Source organism: Copidosoma floridanum, unplaced genomic scaffold, assembly GCF_036245765.1.
Source record: "Copidosoma floridanum isolate Cflo_tuat_1 unplaced genomic scaffold, Cflo_Japanese_pri ptg000019l, whole genome shotgun sequence".
NCBI classification, from domain to species: domain Eukaryota; kingdom Metazoa; phylum Arthropoda; class Insecta; order Hymenoptera; family Encyrtidae; genus Copidosoma; species Copidosoma floridanum.
The window spans coordinates 13,668,517-13,683,642 of NW_028321896.1; the positions used below are offsets into that span (position 1 = coordinate 13,668,517).

Sequence of the window (15,126 nt, forward strand, 5' to 3'; positions counted from 1 at the left end):
CTACACCTGTGCTACTGTTTTATACATCCTTTTTTTTATTCTCATAGAGAATATATATATATACGTGTATATGCCACCACTGCAACTATCAAATAACTTATAGATTTAATTACGTAATGTACAATCTGCTTGGTAATTCGATAAAACGTCCTATTTTCTTGTCTCGATCACTGCACCTTGTATAGAAGAATTTTCTGTCTTTGGATTATTCTCTATACTCTATACGTCTGACCATATTTTCATACTTTCACTCGATGTTCACTTTATTCTATTGAATGAAAATTTATTACATCCCATTAATCCGATAAATAGATTAACTGAAGTAAATGTGTGTATTTTGTAAAAATTTTTAAATCGTATGCATGATGTGCTAAACTTTAACTCTAAATTTAAAATAAAGCAGCATGATTTCCATTAAAACAACAATATGTAAAGAATTAAAATTTTTCTGTCTGAAAAACCTTTGTAACTCTAGTATCATCAAAACTTATCGTTAAAATAAAAGCTAAGCATTAAAATAAGACTAAAAAGACTTGATGTGCAGAACCATTAGGAGAACAAAAAATTGTTTACAATTATAGTAACTTCCACGGTGCTTAAAAAAGCCAACCAGAGTTAAAATTATACTCCGAAATATTATGCCTTTACATTTCTAAGTGCACACGCTTTGTGAAATAAAAAGCTCGTCTCTTTTAAAAATGCGCTTTGCAATAATAGTATAATTTATCTTACTCGGTAGAGTAAAAAAATCGCATTGTATATGTACTTACTTTTCGTATAATAAGAGACAAAAAAAAAAAAACTTGACAAAATTCAGGAGACTCTTCTTTGGCAGAGTGTGCACTGTATGGCCATTAAAAGATTCACTCAGACACGCATTACGTACACACCTCAGCGCAAAAAGAATGTTTGTGCGATTCGCATCTACAAGTACCCTTAATATTTTGCTGGTGCCATCCCATTTTTCATAAATTGTACACGCATATATATACGCACACACGTATTTGTGTACATGTACGGGCGATGTCTGTGTGTACGTAATGTGTGTACTCACTGAAAATCCCCTTGCAAATTGTATATACTTACTCCAGAGTGACACGTAGTGGTACACTTGCATCTTTTGATTACGTAGCTTCAACTAAATAGATGTATTATATAAGACGTAGATGACGTCGTCGAAATAAACGAGTATGACGTACCTACCTTGTACATTCATACCTACAAGTAGTTGACGGGGCGTGCTCGCGTGCATCAATTTAATTAGATATTTCGAAAAGTCGCACGAGTTCATTCATTTACGTGGAAAACGTAACTTGTGCAAATGACGATGAACAAAGTAATTCTCGTACCGTTAAACGAGAGCCCGACGTTACATTTTCGTGACACATTTGTTAAAATTTTAATGCTGAAAAAAAAAAGAAAAAACTGAAAATTAAATAAAGAGATTTATATTACTCGTCTCCTGTTTATTAAAGCTGATTTTTATTTTAAAAAGACTTTGAGTGAGCATTTTATCGTGAAACATCTGGCTTTTATATCAAAATTAGAGATTAGATACTAAGCCTGGAACTAGACAACTATACATGATTTAAAGGAACAATTTAAAAAAAAAAAAAAAAATGCAAATTTTAACAGTGACCTCAGTGCACTTTCGAGTATTGGTTCTCGATTTTTTCGTCAAGCAACTTCTGTTTCGTAAAATAAAAAAGTTGCAGAGTTAAACAAAGTCATATAATGAATAGCAAAAATGCGCTACACCCGTGGTAACGAAATTTCGACGCCTCTCTGCATTCGCGTATCGCGTGCATAAAAAAATACACAGATACGCACTCAAGGGAGCTTTTTCGAAGTAAAAAGTTAGTTGGCACGAGCGTAAACGCAAAAAAATCCGTAGAGAACTTCGGCCCGTAATGGAGCACGTCCTATGCTATTGGCAAGAACCAAGGGCTGTACACACAAACTTTGACGTGCATACGATGCGGCAAAGTAAAAGTCAAACGTGCGTCTGTACAGTGTGTATACTTATACATAGGTACGTATACGTTTGGAGCGCGAGGCCGTATACACGCGAAATGAGTTTGATGGCAAAACAGCCTCGTAAATCGTTGTTGTCGGTCAGTTTTTTTCTTTTACGCGTACGATGGAGACCTTTCATCTCAGTTATGTATTTTTTTTTTTTTTTTTTAGTTTTGTTACGGTCGTTCCTTGATGGTATGCATTTTATTTTGTATTATTTTTTTATATTTACATTGAATTAAAGTAAAATTTTACTTTTACCGACTGCACTTCTGTAGAAGTGAATTTGAAACTTATTTTTCAAATAAATAAATATTATATTCTGAAAATGATGTCATTATGATTTTATAATTTGTGTTATTAATTTAAATAACATAATATTAGCTTTGCTACGATGAGACTAAGGCATGATCATTTTATCGATTTTCCAAAACTTAAAAAAAAAATTTTTTGGGAAATGTACTGTACTGCATTATTTTCATTGTCATAATTTTTTTTGTTTTGACCACTTGCAGTGGAATATAAAAAAAAAAAAAATTTTCTCACAAAAAACAATGTAATATTTTTTTGGAGAATGAATGTAATAATAAAATTTTATGTGTATATTTTTTTAAGTGCTCAAAAACTTATTTTCTCTCTCGAGGTAAAATGCATTATTATTGTAAAAAAAAAGTTTTTATTGAGTGCTGCATTATAGCTAGCAACAAAAAAAAAAAAATTAAAACAACGTCAAATAGTGGTACCTTCAAATTTTGTATTTATTATTTAAAAAAAAAAAAAAACAGTTTCAAGCATAAATAATGCATTTTATAATTGGAAAAAAAAATTGTAAGGCAAATTATTTAAAAAAACATCAATGCCCAATCATAGTACACAACTTTTTCATTTTATTTATGAATGACGTAAAAAAAAAAGTAAAAATCACTTTGACAAAAGCTCTTTATTTTTCCACGATAAATTACGAGTTATATTACTTTCCACACGATGCGCCTGTCTGAACATCGCGACAAATGCACCGTAGAATATTAATAAAGATGACAATTTATTCGATAAACAAAAAAGGTTATTATACGAGCGAGAGTTTCACGGGACTCGACGTATCGATTTTTCTGAAAAATGTCCACGAGATGGAAATAAACGGGAATGTGAGCGTTGTCTTTAACGTGTAAATCTCACTATGGGTAGTGAAAAGTAGAACTCACATTCAAATAAAAGAGCAACACTTGCATAAATTTAAGCCTATTGATCCCAAAGCCAGAAAAAGGACATTTCTTCGTATGATAAATAAAAAAAAATAAATCCCAGAAATTTCATTTCATTTTTAGCGCTTGTGCCAGTATGAATGCTTTTAGCGGAAACTTTTTCCTCCGAGAGATCGCGTCTGTCAAAAGTGCTCGGAGTTGGGAAAAAATGTTTTTCCATTCTCAACGTTTTCATCGTGTAAAACAATTGATTCATTTGAACGTCAATCGTGCATTTGATTCATATTTTATAATGCAACTATCGCTAATTTTACGAAGTTTCTCCTGAAATTCATTAGAAATCAGTTTAATATTTATCTTTCTAAAGTTTGATTTTCCAAAGTAGAAGATGCACTATTGTTTCAGATAATCCTTACCAGTAAATATTAATAAATTTTCTAGTTAAATGAAAAATGCTTCAAAAACAATACTTAAACAAGCCTAAAAATATCGCTTAAACATTGATTCTAAATATGCAATTGCTAAAAAAATTTTTATTTAAAACACTAGCTATTTTAGTGTATCCATTTTGATAAAAAATTACTTTTTTATTTATTGTTTGCTATCATCTCTAAAAATGTTATGAGAAAATAACTTTGCAAAAGTCTGCTTTTTTATTAAAACATAAGTGTAAGTTAGAAATTTTTCAATGTTTCACTTTAAAAAATTTTTCGTGTCTACCTTTCATAATACCTCTCTATAGAAAAAAAAAAAAAAAAAAAAAAAAAAAAAAAAAAAAAAAATAGTAATTTACCATGTACATACATGCATCAGAAAATGGCATGCGTTTATGTATACGTAATACATACATGCATATGCGAAAAAGCAAAATATCAGTCCGTTGTGCCGCTACGCTCGCGCTCGAATTTTAAATTCATATTTAACAAAATATTTTTCTTTTTGCATCGATCTGCAACTGCAAAATTATCGTATCTCTCATATCCATACATTCGCACACTTGTTGTACATTTATACACAGTCACATATCACAGAGCACAATCTATAATGCAGATGTAGTTCGAGAGAAAAAAAATAATTCACATACACAACACCATCCGACAATTTATCGCTCAAAAGATGATAAAAGAGGATTGTACGCAGTAAAAGCATCGCATTGGCCAGTTGTAACTCGTGTGTGTAACGTTTGTGCACCAGTAAACTCACAGTTGGAATATTTTTCAAAGGGAAACGTCTGAAACGATATCGTTAAATCATATAAATACAGACGAATACACGTAAAAAAAAAAAAACTCTTATAGCTGCAAAATAAATTTTGTTTTATATCGATAATAAAAAGTTTGTAGAAATCTATCAAAGAACATCTTTTTTTCCGGTGCATGGATTTTATATTAAAAATTTTTAATTAAGAAAACACAAACACCGTAGAAACTGTACAGTTTTTCAAATAGCTAGCCATAGAAGTTTTGGCGAATTGTCAAAAATATTTTAGATACACTTTCACCAGAGCATTTTGCTTCATACCTTATATTATTATTTTAGAGTATTGCAATTTATCTTGTTTGAATTCACTAATTCTTGCTAGGTAGCAAATAGAAGTACCGATTATAAATTTTGTAAATACGTAAAACCTCTCACACATTAGACATATCTAACATTCAAAACAGACATTATATTTATTCAGTGCGATAATACAAATTGATAAAAATAACAAAATTGTAGGATAGTCGTAAACACCAAAAAGGAAGCTATATATAAGTGGTTTTCAAAGTGTGTATTTTCACTTGAAATATTCCAAATGTAGAAAATTTTTGACCTGTCAATATCCAGAATTTTAATGAAAATTTCCGTACAAGGGCTTGATTTGACTGAAAAAATATTTCAGACCCGCTTCTGTCAGCTCTTACCCTCGGCACCGAGTTGGGTACCGCTATTGATCACCGGAGCTTCATGACATTTTTGCGCCTATTTTAAATTGATTAAAACTGTTCGTTTGCAGCTTTGTTTGGGATTTTGGAGAGCTTTTAAAACTTTGAAGGTAATCCTATCAGCTATCAAAATCCATAACTCTGAAAAAATTGAAAGAAATTTTAAGCGATACATTTGTATTCCGTAAAAAAAAAAAAACTGTATAATAAAAAATACAGTAATTACCAAAAAGTGTGAATGCTTTATCGAAAGTACACGCAACTTTCGAACAATACAAACACGGCTTTGCAAAATAAACAAAGCTTGATTGGGCTATCCAGCCCCCGGGTAAATATTGTTGGATTGTTGGTTTTTAAAACCAGACCAGATTTCAAAGCTGACCCAGCAATCACGAACTTTCCTTAGAAGTAAACACAAAGCTTTGAAAGGAAGCTTTTTTTAGCATTAAGGTCCTTGAACCCTACGATCCTGCAATATGAGCTTTTGTGACCCACTAGCCATTAATGGATCGTATGAATTAAGAAACCTATTGTTGTTAGATTATCGGCGCTAACATTGATCGATTCTAGCTAATCCGGAATCTGGTGGTTTTTTATGAAACAACCCAATAGTGCCGAGATAAAAATACTCATATGTTCAGCAACTTTTGTACTACTTTCACTTATTTTATATAGATTAGGTACAAAAAAAACTTACTCCATTGGGTTGTTAGGTATACTCGAAGCGTTTTTTTGTATTGGGGAGGCTGTGAAAAAAAAATGTATAAATCCATCCACGGTAACAATAGTTTTCAAAACTCCTTAATTGATTAAACAAATGGAAAAGCAAAGAAAAAACGTGTCCTGAATTCCCTTCCTCGATGCACCAGAGCATATTCAATAAACTCCCACATCCACCCCAGCTTCTATTTTCACATCGCGCACACGTGTATAACTACTTGTCATTTATATAAGGTGCTCGAATGCTTTCCCTCTTAATAATCGATTTTCCCTCGAAAAGCGTTCACTGAATTTCTATTTCGCGCGAGTGCACGGAGCACAGCCCCTCACGAGGTGCTCGTAAAATTCTCGCAATCGGCTACAGCGAACTAACTCGCTACTTCTTTCCATTGCTGCACGGGATAATATCCTTTCGAGCAAACTGTACGTACAAAACAGTTGGCCTTAAAACGATTATTTGAAAGTTTATGCGAAGTACCAAGTTGTGTGAGCTTTTGGATTAGTGTAGTTCTCCTTTTTTTTTTTTTTTTTTTTTTTTTTTTTCAATCACTTATTCAGATTTCATCTCGACCGAGATCACATTTATTTATGCAAAAAGTAAACACTCCCAGTCAAATGATATTATATCGGAGAGGCAGGTGAAAAACCATCAGAACTTGCAAGCTCGATTGTTGGAGCAAGGTGTTGAAAATATACCCTCCTTGTTTTTTTCGAATTTATACATACTTACTTTTCATTGAAAGCTTTTCTGCGAATAGAAGCTGTTTTCTCGTTACCAGTGACCTTCGTCATCCTCCCCTTTGGATGCTATTGCCCAACAACAGTCAGAGGAAAAAAAAAAGATAACATAAAAGCAAAGGCTTTTTCGAAGATTGACTTTTTTTTATCATCAGTAACATCGAGCTTAACTGTGAAGCATCCTGACGACCCACCTATTTACTTAATCCACACACACACACATGCACCACACATAATGTACACGAGCCAGCGTGTGGATCGAGCTTTGCTTATGAGAAAAAAAAAAAAAAATGGGCAAAGAAAAAAGAAAGAAACAAAAAAGAAAAAAGCTCGAGCGAGCGGCAAGCGTGCTCCTTGTTAATAACCGATAAATCGCTAAATCGACGCAGGTAACCGGCGAACAGCGAGCGTCAGGTCGGTCGGCTACTCCGATCTCTTCGTACTCAGCAAAAAGGACATGTGGGACGTGCTCAAGGAGTACCCGGCGGCCAGGGTGCGCCTCGAGGCGATCGCCGTCAAGAGGCTCGAGAAGTACAAGCGGGCACCACTCGAGAAAGGTCAGTCGGCACTAACTTTATAAATATATATACACACAAACTAGCTCTTTTTCTCTCTCCTTCTGCCTCGCGTATCTATCGTTCTGTTCCATGTGAAACTTTATCCTCACTCTTCCTCCTCTCCTCCTTATTACTCTTCTTCCTTCCCTTCCTCTTCTTCTTTTCTTTTCTTTTTTCTTTTTTTTTTTGTCTTTACTTTGAGATTCGCTTTTGTGTGAACGCGTTCGTGTATGAAAAAAAAAGCTTTGTCTATATCTCCGCACTCGGCTACGTGGACACAATTACCTTTATTTTATTTTCGCTGCTTTGATTATTAAAACGTTTTATTTACGCCTCAGGTGTACTTTAGTTGCAATCGAACGTTTTTTTGTTTTTTTTTTTTGTTTTTTTCATAAAGTTTGTGGTTGTGGACGTTGTATTGGATTTGGCGATGAATGCATATTGTATACTATTGATTATTTTTTTTTTTTTACATTTTCAATATGTATTGAAACTAATTTTTTTTTTACGTATATATATATGATTTAACGAAAACACAAAATTTCCACTGGGATCGAACTGGAATTCTGTCTTGCAAGTTTTATCCTCTGAAAAAAAACTTGCGTCCATTCGCCAAACATTCGCTTGCGGGGGTGAAAAAAACTTTGGCGGTTAAACTTTTGAGCTTATCCAAAAATTTATTTTTAAAGTTGGCCAGGAAAAGAGATCAACGTTTCAATGGCTTTTTCATTTAAAAAGTTGAATAGCTTCTCACGCACGGATTTACTTGTAGATTGGATTCGTACTTTTAATGTGTGTTGTGATCGATGCTGAATATTAAAAAACGCTTTCGGTGGAATAATAAACAGCTTAGAGCTTTCTACGCTTTCATATTTAATGTCATCTGCTTTTATTCCATTTAACAAAAATTGGATTAAACTTGACGCTCTCTCACCTGTGTGGTATTTATAATATATTTTAAACAATTTTCAATACGATCACGCGCGCCAGGCAGATTTAATTATTTTACCGCAGAGCAGGAATAAGTATTTTTTTACTCTCGAATGCTATAAAAGTATAATGGGTCATGATCCTCTCGGGAGGCTGGGGCTGTGAATTTTCAAATAATTTTCGAGTTATGTTGATAGTGGATAAAAAAAAACGAGGTCACAGATTTTACATCATCATTTAAGTATAGACATCAGACATAGAAATAAAAATAAAGGAAAACCGGATTGTTTGATTTTTACATGAACACCGTTTTATGCGGGTACACCGTTTAAAAAATTTCCATTAAACACAAATGATTATTTTAATAATGAATAATTTGAACAAAAGTAATTCTAGAATATTTGCTATTCAAATTTTATTGAAAGTGAATAAAAGTTATTATACTGATGAGCAAATCAACTGAAATAAATATGAAAAAAAGAAACATATATTTCGATGGAAAAAAAAAAAAAAAAAAAAAAAAAAAAAAAAAAAAAAACATTCGAATTATCGAAATTGACCCGGAAAAGGACCTTTCTCTCCAATTGTTGGTATCCCTCGCCACTTTAACTTGATCATAATTTATTAGTTTGGATTTATTGTTGCTATTTTTACGAAAACTCTCAAAAACCGAAACCCTCGTGCTTGCAAGCTTGACAAAGTATTCTACCGCATAGCCATTATTTGATTAAAATGCCTTCAAATTCGTGCCACTTATTGATCAGATGCATTCTTCGTTCGGAAAGTACAAGCAAACATGCTCATTTTATTACTCTCCAACTTGAAAATCGTGAGGGGATGAACAAAACGCCCCCCAAGTACGAATATCATCGCGAGTTTTAACGTACCGTACCGCTATTTCACGAGCCAACTAATTAACCTAGCATCTACGGTGATAAAAACGGCCTCGAACTATACGCGGATGTACGTACAACGAAGGGGAGAAAAAGGAGAGTATGAGAGTTTGTCAAAGTAGCGCTATCAATCACAAGCACATTGCAGTCATATAGCCCATACCTCGAATACTGGGAGTACCCTGCGCTCGTGCGAATTATTAACCATCCAACTTCTCGGTCTCTCTCGTACTGTCTTTTTCCTTCTCACAATCGAAAATCAAGCCCCACCGAGAGCAACAGCACCAGCGGTAGTACAAGTACCATAGCTCGAGTGGAGCACGAAAATTGCAGCGAACAAGAGGCCGTTGCGAGCTTATTCGCACACACGCGTCCGCGTACACGTATACGCAAAATTCGTGCTTTCCCGGATCTTATAATCTCTCTCTCTCTCTCCCTCTCTCTCTTTTGTTCGCCCCGGCACCAGATATAGCTCTGAGAATAATTAATTAGCTCGCTCTTGGGCGTTTGAGCCGTAACACGTACTACCTGATTACCAACGCACCGCAAAACACCACTGCAGAATCTCTGTGTATATGTGCGTACATGGGTGGATGAAGGGCAAAGGAATAGAAGAGCTTGCAGTGAGAGAGTACATGTATATATATAGCTACAGTGGAATGAAATTCCCGTGGATCCGCAATGTGCGTGTGGGATATTGTTGACTGTGCGCTCTGTATTGGGTGTATGCTATCAATTGTGCTTATAGAGCCATTCTTGCTCCTCTTGTGTGTGCGTGTGTGTGTTAATGTCCTTCATTTATCTACCGACTGGTTGAAAATTATAAATTTTGTTTTTATAATAATTTTTATTATCATTTTACTTGGATGAGGGACATTTCGCGTTATTTGACATGGGTAAAAGATCAATGCGATAACGCGATACACGTTGGCGTACACTTGATTAGCATGGGATTGCAATATTTTCCAGTGTCAAGTTTAACGTAATGTAGCCGTACGACGGCAAGGCTCGACGCAAATTACATTGATGACGCGCATTTCCATAATCGAATTTCTTGTAGGCGTGTAACAATGTTACGCGTGGAATCGGAAAACGAATCGAATATTCTCTCTCTCTCTCTCTCTCTCTGCCCGCTCACGCCCCGATGTAGTATAAATTTCGCGCTCAGCTTAATTAATGTGGTTCATCGCGAGTGACAGTTTTCGGTTTGATTTAATTGTCAATTACCGCGGCAAATGAGTTAGCAATTGGTAATCCATGGGTGGTTGTATGCCTCTGTGTCTATGTGAGTGTTTCGTTTTTCGAACTCGTACATTACGTACTATCTTATCAACACTCAATAATGACGTGATGGAGAGAAAAAGTTTTTTTTTTGTCACATAAAGCCCTTGTGTTTCAAAATTCAGTATTAAGTCGTTTTCTTCGCATATTTAATGTTATTTTTAACCTTTTTATAAAATCACACGTATATCTATACTGTGCAATCATTTTATTCCTCGACATCTACAATACAAAAAAAAAGTAAAATAACGGTGAGCTGAAACAAACATAATACAGACTCGAACAAGATACACAGCCTAAAATAACAATGAAAATCCACGATGATACCATACGATTATACATATACATACTTATGCATACAAATGATGGTGTAAATAATGATACAATTTTTTACTTCAATTAAGTAATAAGTCATTTTATTATTTTTATTTTTATTTTTTATTTTCAAGATGAATGAAAATTCATTACTTTTTTTGTAACTTATCAAGAGAATTTAATATTAAATATTTTTCTAAATTGTAATTAGATGTCTCAAGTAGCCTTATTTTTTTAAATATATTTTAGTAAAGAAACTACGTTTACCTATTACTTTCTTGGTTTATACTTGAGCTATTGAATTAATTAAGTATGCACGCCTGTTCAATTCAATTTCATTAATAATATGAAATCTCTCGTTTCGTGATTGTGAATAAAAAATGTTTTAAATTTATTCATTGGTTTGAAAAATTGTTTTGAAAAAAAAAACATTTTTTCTTAAACAATTTTTTTTTAAATTTTAATTTATTAAAATTGACGAAGAATTTTAATTAGTAACCTACTATTTTCAATATTTGTATTGGTTTTTTTTTCTAACATTTTTATATCATAATTTCTAATTTTTTACATTGATTTTTAACTGTAAATATAATAAAAATAATTAAAAGAAAATATATTTAAATAAATGAAATAGATCGAATTACGTTTCTGGAAAAGGGACTTTCTTAGATATCACATGAGGAAGTGAATACGTAAAAATTGTTTCAGTTGTTTTACGTGAATTTTTAATAGCTAGCCGATAATTTTTATCGTACAAACTTATTTAAAAGGGAGATTTAGTTGCATATAAATCCAATGAGATAGATGAATTAGTGTGTAACTAATGTTATACATAAAATACGTACGCGCAGTATATATTAAGAAATATGTATCTTAAACTAAGTGAATTACAGGGCCTACCGACATTGAAACTCGTAATTAAAAAAAACATAAATACATCGTTAATTTTATTGATTTCTCTCAATTATTTAGTAGTACAATTTTATGGATCTCTCTCTAAAAATTTTAAGGACTACTAACACATATCAATGTAAAATGTACATAGAATATTCAAGAACACAAATTTTTCAGAGTACATAGCTAAAATCTTTACAAAAATACAGTTGTTTAAATGTGTTCCTAAAAATTTGCATTAGATAAAATCCTAAAAATGTTACGGTAACATGATTATACTCTAATTTTTAAAATTACAAAATAAATTTTAAAAACAATGACGTAAAGTTTAACGTGAAATTCAAACTTATATCAATTACCAGTTGTAAACATTTGTAAAGAAAAAAAAAAAAAAAAAAAAAAAGACGCTATAAAACACGTACAGTAGTATGACAGCTGCGGGGTATTAAACATGACCTTGGGTGGTCCTGTATACACCTGTATCGTATACCTACAGCGGCAATGGGCAGATGCCAGAGCACACCAGGTTTGGTGGAATCCAGGGACCGTGTGCCCCTGGAGGAGATGGTCGTATCGTCGCTGGATGCACGCCCGACGACGCGATCCCTCTTCTCGCCGAGCCCGAGTCCCCGAGGTCCACTGCGGCCCATCACACCGGCCACCCTCCAGACTAGCGGCACGAGAATGATGACGATGACGACGTCGCTGTCAACAAGCCCCGCCGCGACTCAACAACAGGACGACCACCAGCACAGGCCCAGCCAATCCAGCCCCGCGAGTGGGACCAGCAGCCGAAGGAGCAGCGAGGATGCGACCACCAGAGCAGCGGCTCACTTGGCTGCCGGGACCGGACAGTTTTCTACAGGACGACAGTCCACGCACTCGGGTGAGACGGCTCGCTCGAGTACCTTGCCCATCTTTCATTAGTCACATAGCCCCCCGCCATTCACTTCATTGTCCACATTGTGAAACCTGTGTATGGAATAAATCGTTCATTTCGATCTTTAGCTTTTTTTTCTTCTTCCTTTTGTTTCTCTTACGTTTCTATTTTTCGAGTGACTGAAATACATGTGCCAACATGCCTCATGAGTCACGCAAAACCTTGGTTACATGTTTTTTTTTTTTTTTTTTTTTTTTTTTTTTTACATCTGGAACCTTGTCATTTAGTGACTTGCTGTACGTATAGTCTTTTGGTGACCCTGTGTAAATTAGACTAGTATAACTAATATCACGACTTATCCGATTGTTCGTTTGCATGGTAATTTTTTTTTATTATTTTTTTTTTTAGATCAACTCTCCTTTTGTGTAGTTAAAATTATTACAAGTAGACGTTTAAAGGATCATCCAGTTATTCGTACAGTATTCAGGACGTTTTTACAAAAAGCATGAAGCAAAACAGTTTTTACGCGTGCAATGTCTTAGCGGTGCAGCGATGATTATTAGGTCGAGGAGGAGCCGGGAAAATTGTCTTAATCATCCGAAACTTCTCGAAAGTTTTCTCCCCACACCGAGTGTAATTCGGTTCGAGCTTGAGATTGTCGGCGAATACTTGGGCGCATATTGCGGCAGCGCTAATTAATCTGCTCCTTTGGAGTTTTTACCAATCCACGGGATAAATTCCAATGGCTCCCTTAAAACAAACTTATATACATCCACAGCTTTCTCTCTCTCGACTATGGCCCGATAGATACTCACTGCAACTATAGTCTTTAAATCTGTTGGAATGATTTTTGCTTAATGAAGAAAACCCTGACAGTAGTAACGTCCAAGTAGCGATAAGACAATAAGGAATAAAAACAGACGTTTACCGAGTAAGCTAGGAACATCAAATTCAAATTTTGGATGGATGCAAGTGCACTCGCACGAAAGAACGTAATCAATGTTGATACGCGTATCACAATGAGAAGATGCACACAATAACCGCATAAATAAATGAAAGAGGCTTCAACAACGCGCACAATACGCAGTACCAGAAGTCTGTCGATAACAATCAGCTCGAATCCAACGTATAGTAGTCGTACATATACACACATCTAACCATTCCCGAAGTTAAGAGAGCCTCCACTAATGCTGGCGCAGCTGCTAATTACTCGGATTTTCTCCGGGAAAAAAGGAGATGGAGATCCAATGCCGGGCGACGTTACGCGTCAAGGCCCGGGAAAAATTGGTTTTTCATTGAGGACCGCGCGAATCGTTGATCAACCAGTGTCTGGCCTTTTTCGATGAAAGGGTCTTTCCTTACCCTTATCTCTTGTCACTCTCCCTCCTGTTGGCAAGTTTTTGTTTTTAGCAATTTCTTTTGGCATCCTGCACACCGCTGCACCGACCGTTTTATTTTCTCATAAAATAGGACAAAAGCCTTTAGTGCGGGACTCAAGTACAAAATATAAAGTTACAGAAATATAGAGGAAGAGAGAGAGAGAGAGAAATAACGAACTGGGCCAGTTACGTTTGAATGAGAATGAGAGTATTTCGTGATGAAGATGAAAAAAGGAAGTTATTTTTCGTGTGATTGTGAATGGTTTGAAAAATGTGAAGTTCATACCGTTTAAAATCTCGACAGATGAATTTTCGTATCGCCTTTGATGTATACAGATAATGCTTTGAATTTTTTCTCATTTGCTCTGCTTGTAACAGTTTACGAGGTCACCGTTTTCAAATAAAAACGCATGGAAGAATCCAAGTGCTGCATGATTGTATATTGAGATGCATCGATGTTAAATACACTACAGTATTAGAAACTCTATAATACTTCTATTTTCTCAAGAAAAAAAAAAAAAAAAAAAAAAAACACCCAGCACAATAATCGACACTACACAATCTTCCAAAATGAACCGTATACCCATCAACTCTCGCTATTGTATCCTGTGCACGAAAAAAAAAAAAAAAAAAAAAAAAAAAAAAAAAAAAAAAAAAAGTTGTTTTTACTCAGTACGCACGTATTTTTTCACGCATAGGAGTGTCTTGCAACAGCATGACGCAACTGGTGAGCGAGGGAACGACGCCACTGTACGGTCACGAGCCCCTGCTGGCTGAGATAAAATACCTGAGGAACAGACTGGTGTGCCTCGAGTCGGAGAACGCGACGATGAGCGAGATGCTGAGCAAAAAACAGTCGGAGGTGGAGTCGAGGCTGGCCGAGATCGAGATGCAGATATGCGGGGGCAGCTCGACCTCGAGCATCGAGGACGTCGAGCGCAACAGGGAGAGCATCATTTAACGAGAGACCGGGCCGCGTGCTGAGCGCGGCAACTCGCGGCTCGAGCGGATACGCCGATATCTGCAGGAGCACGGGGTATGATCAAACAATTTTTTTTTTTTTTTTTTTTTTTCTCTTGCTTATTATTATTGCTCTAGAGAAATTAGTTTGCCTTTTGCTCTTATTTCTAAAGCAAGGGGATCGCGCAAGGCGTTTTTTTCAATCTATTTTTATCTCTATAAAATTTGTCATTCTCATTGATTTTCGGAATAACAAAAATTTTTTTGTACTCTACCACTCATTAGATTACACAAAATAAGGTTCTTGATAGTTCCAAGGACACTATCTTCTATTGTGAGGTATTGTAAAAACCATCTCTCGGATTCCAATTAATTTTCAGAATCCATGTATTACCCTCAGAAATGAAGAGTAAATCAAGGATTACAGAAAATAACG

At 35.0% G+C, this 15,126-nt stretch overlaps 1 protein-coding gene across 1 annotated transcript in view; it reads left to right on the top strand.

The window, feature by feature from the left end:
* The window catches only part of LOC106642513 (uncharacterized), a 110,813-nt gene that overhangs the window by 95,230 nt on the left and 457 nt on the right, over positions 1–15,126 (top strand). Inside the window, exons 11-13 of the mRNA XM_089592739.1 lie at positions 6,991–7,158; positions 11,968–12,357; positions 14,429–14,766. Coding sequence (XP_089448865.1) covers positions 6,991–7,158; positions 11,968–12,357; positions 14,429–14,691 — 821 coding nt within the window. The 3' untranslated portion in view covers positions 14,692–14,766. The remainder of the gene's footprint in view (positions 1–6,990; positions 7,159–11,967; positions 12,358–14,428; positions 14,767–15,126) is intronic.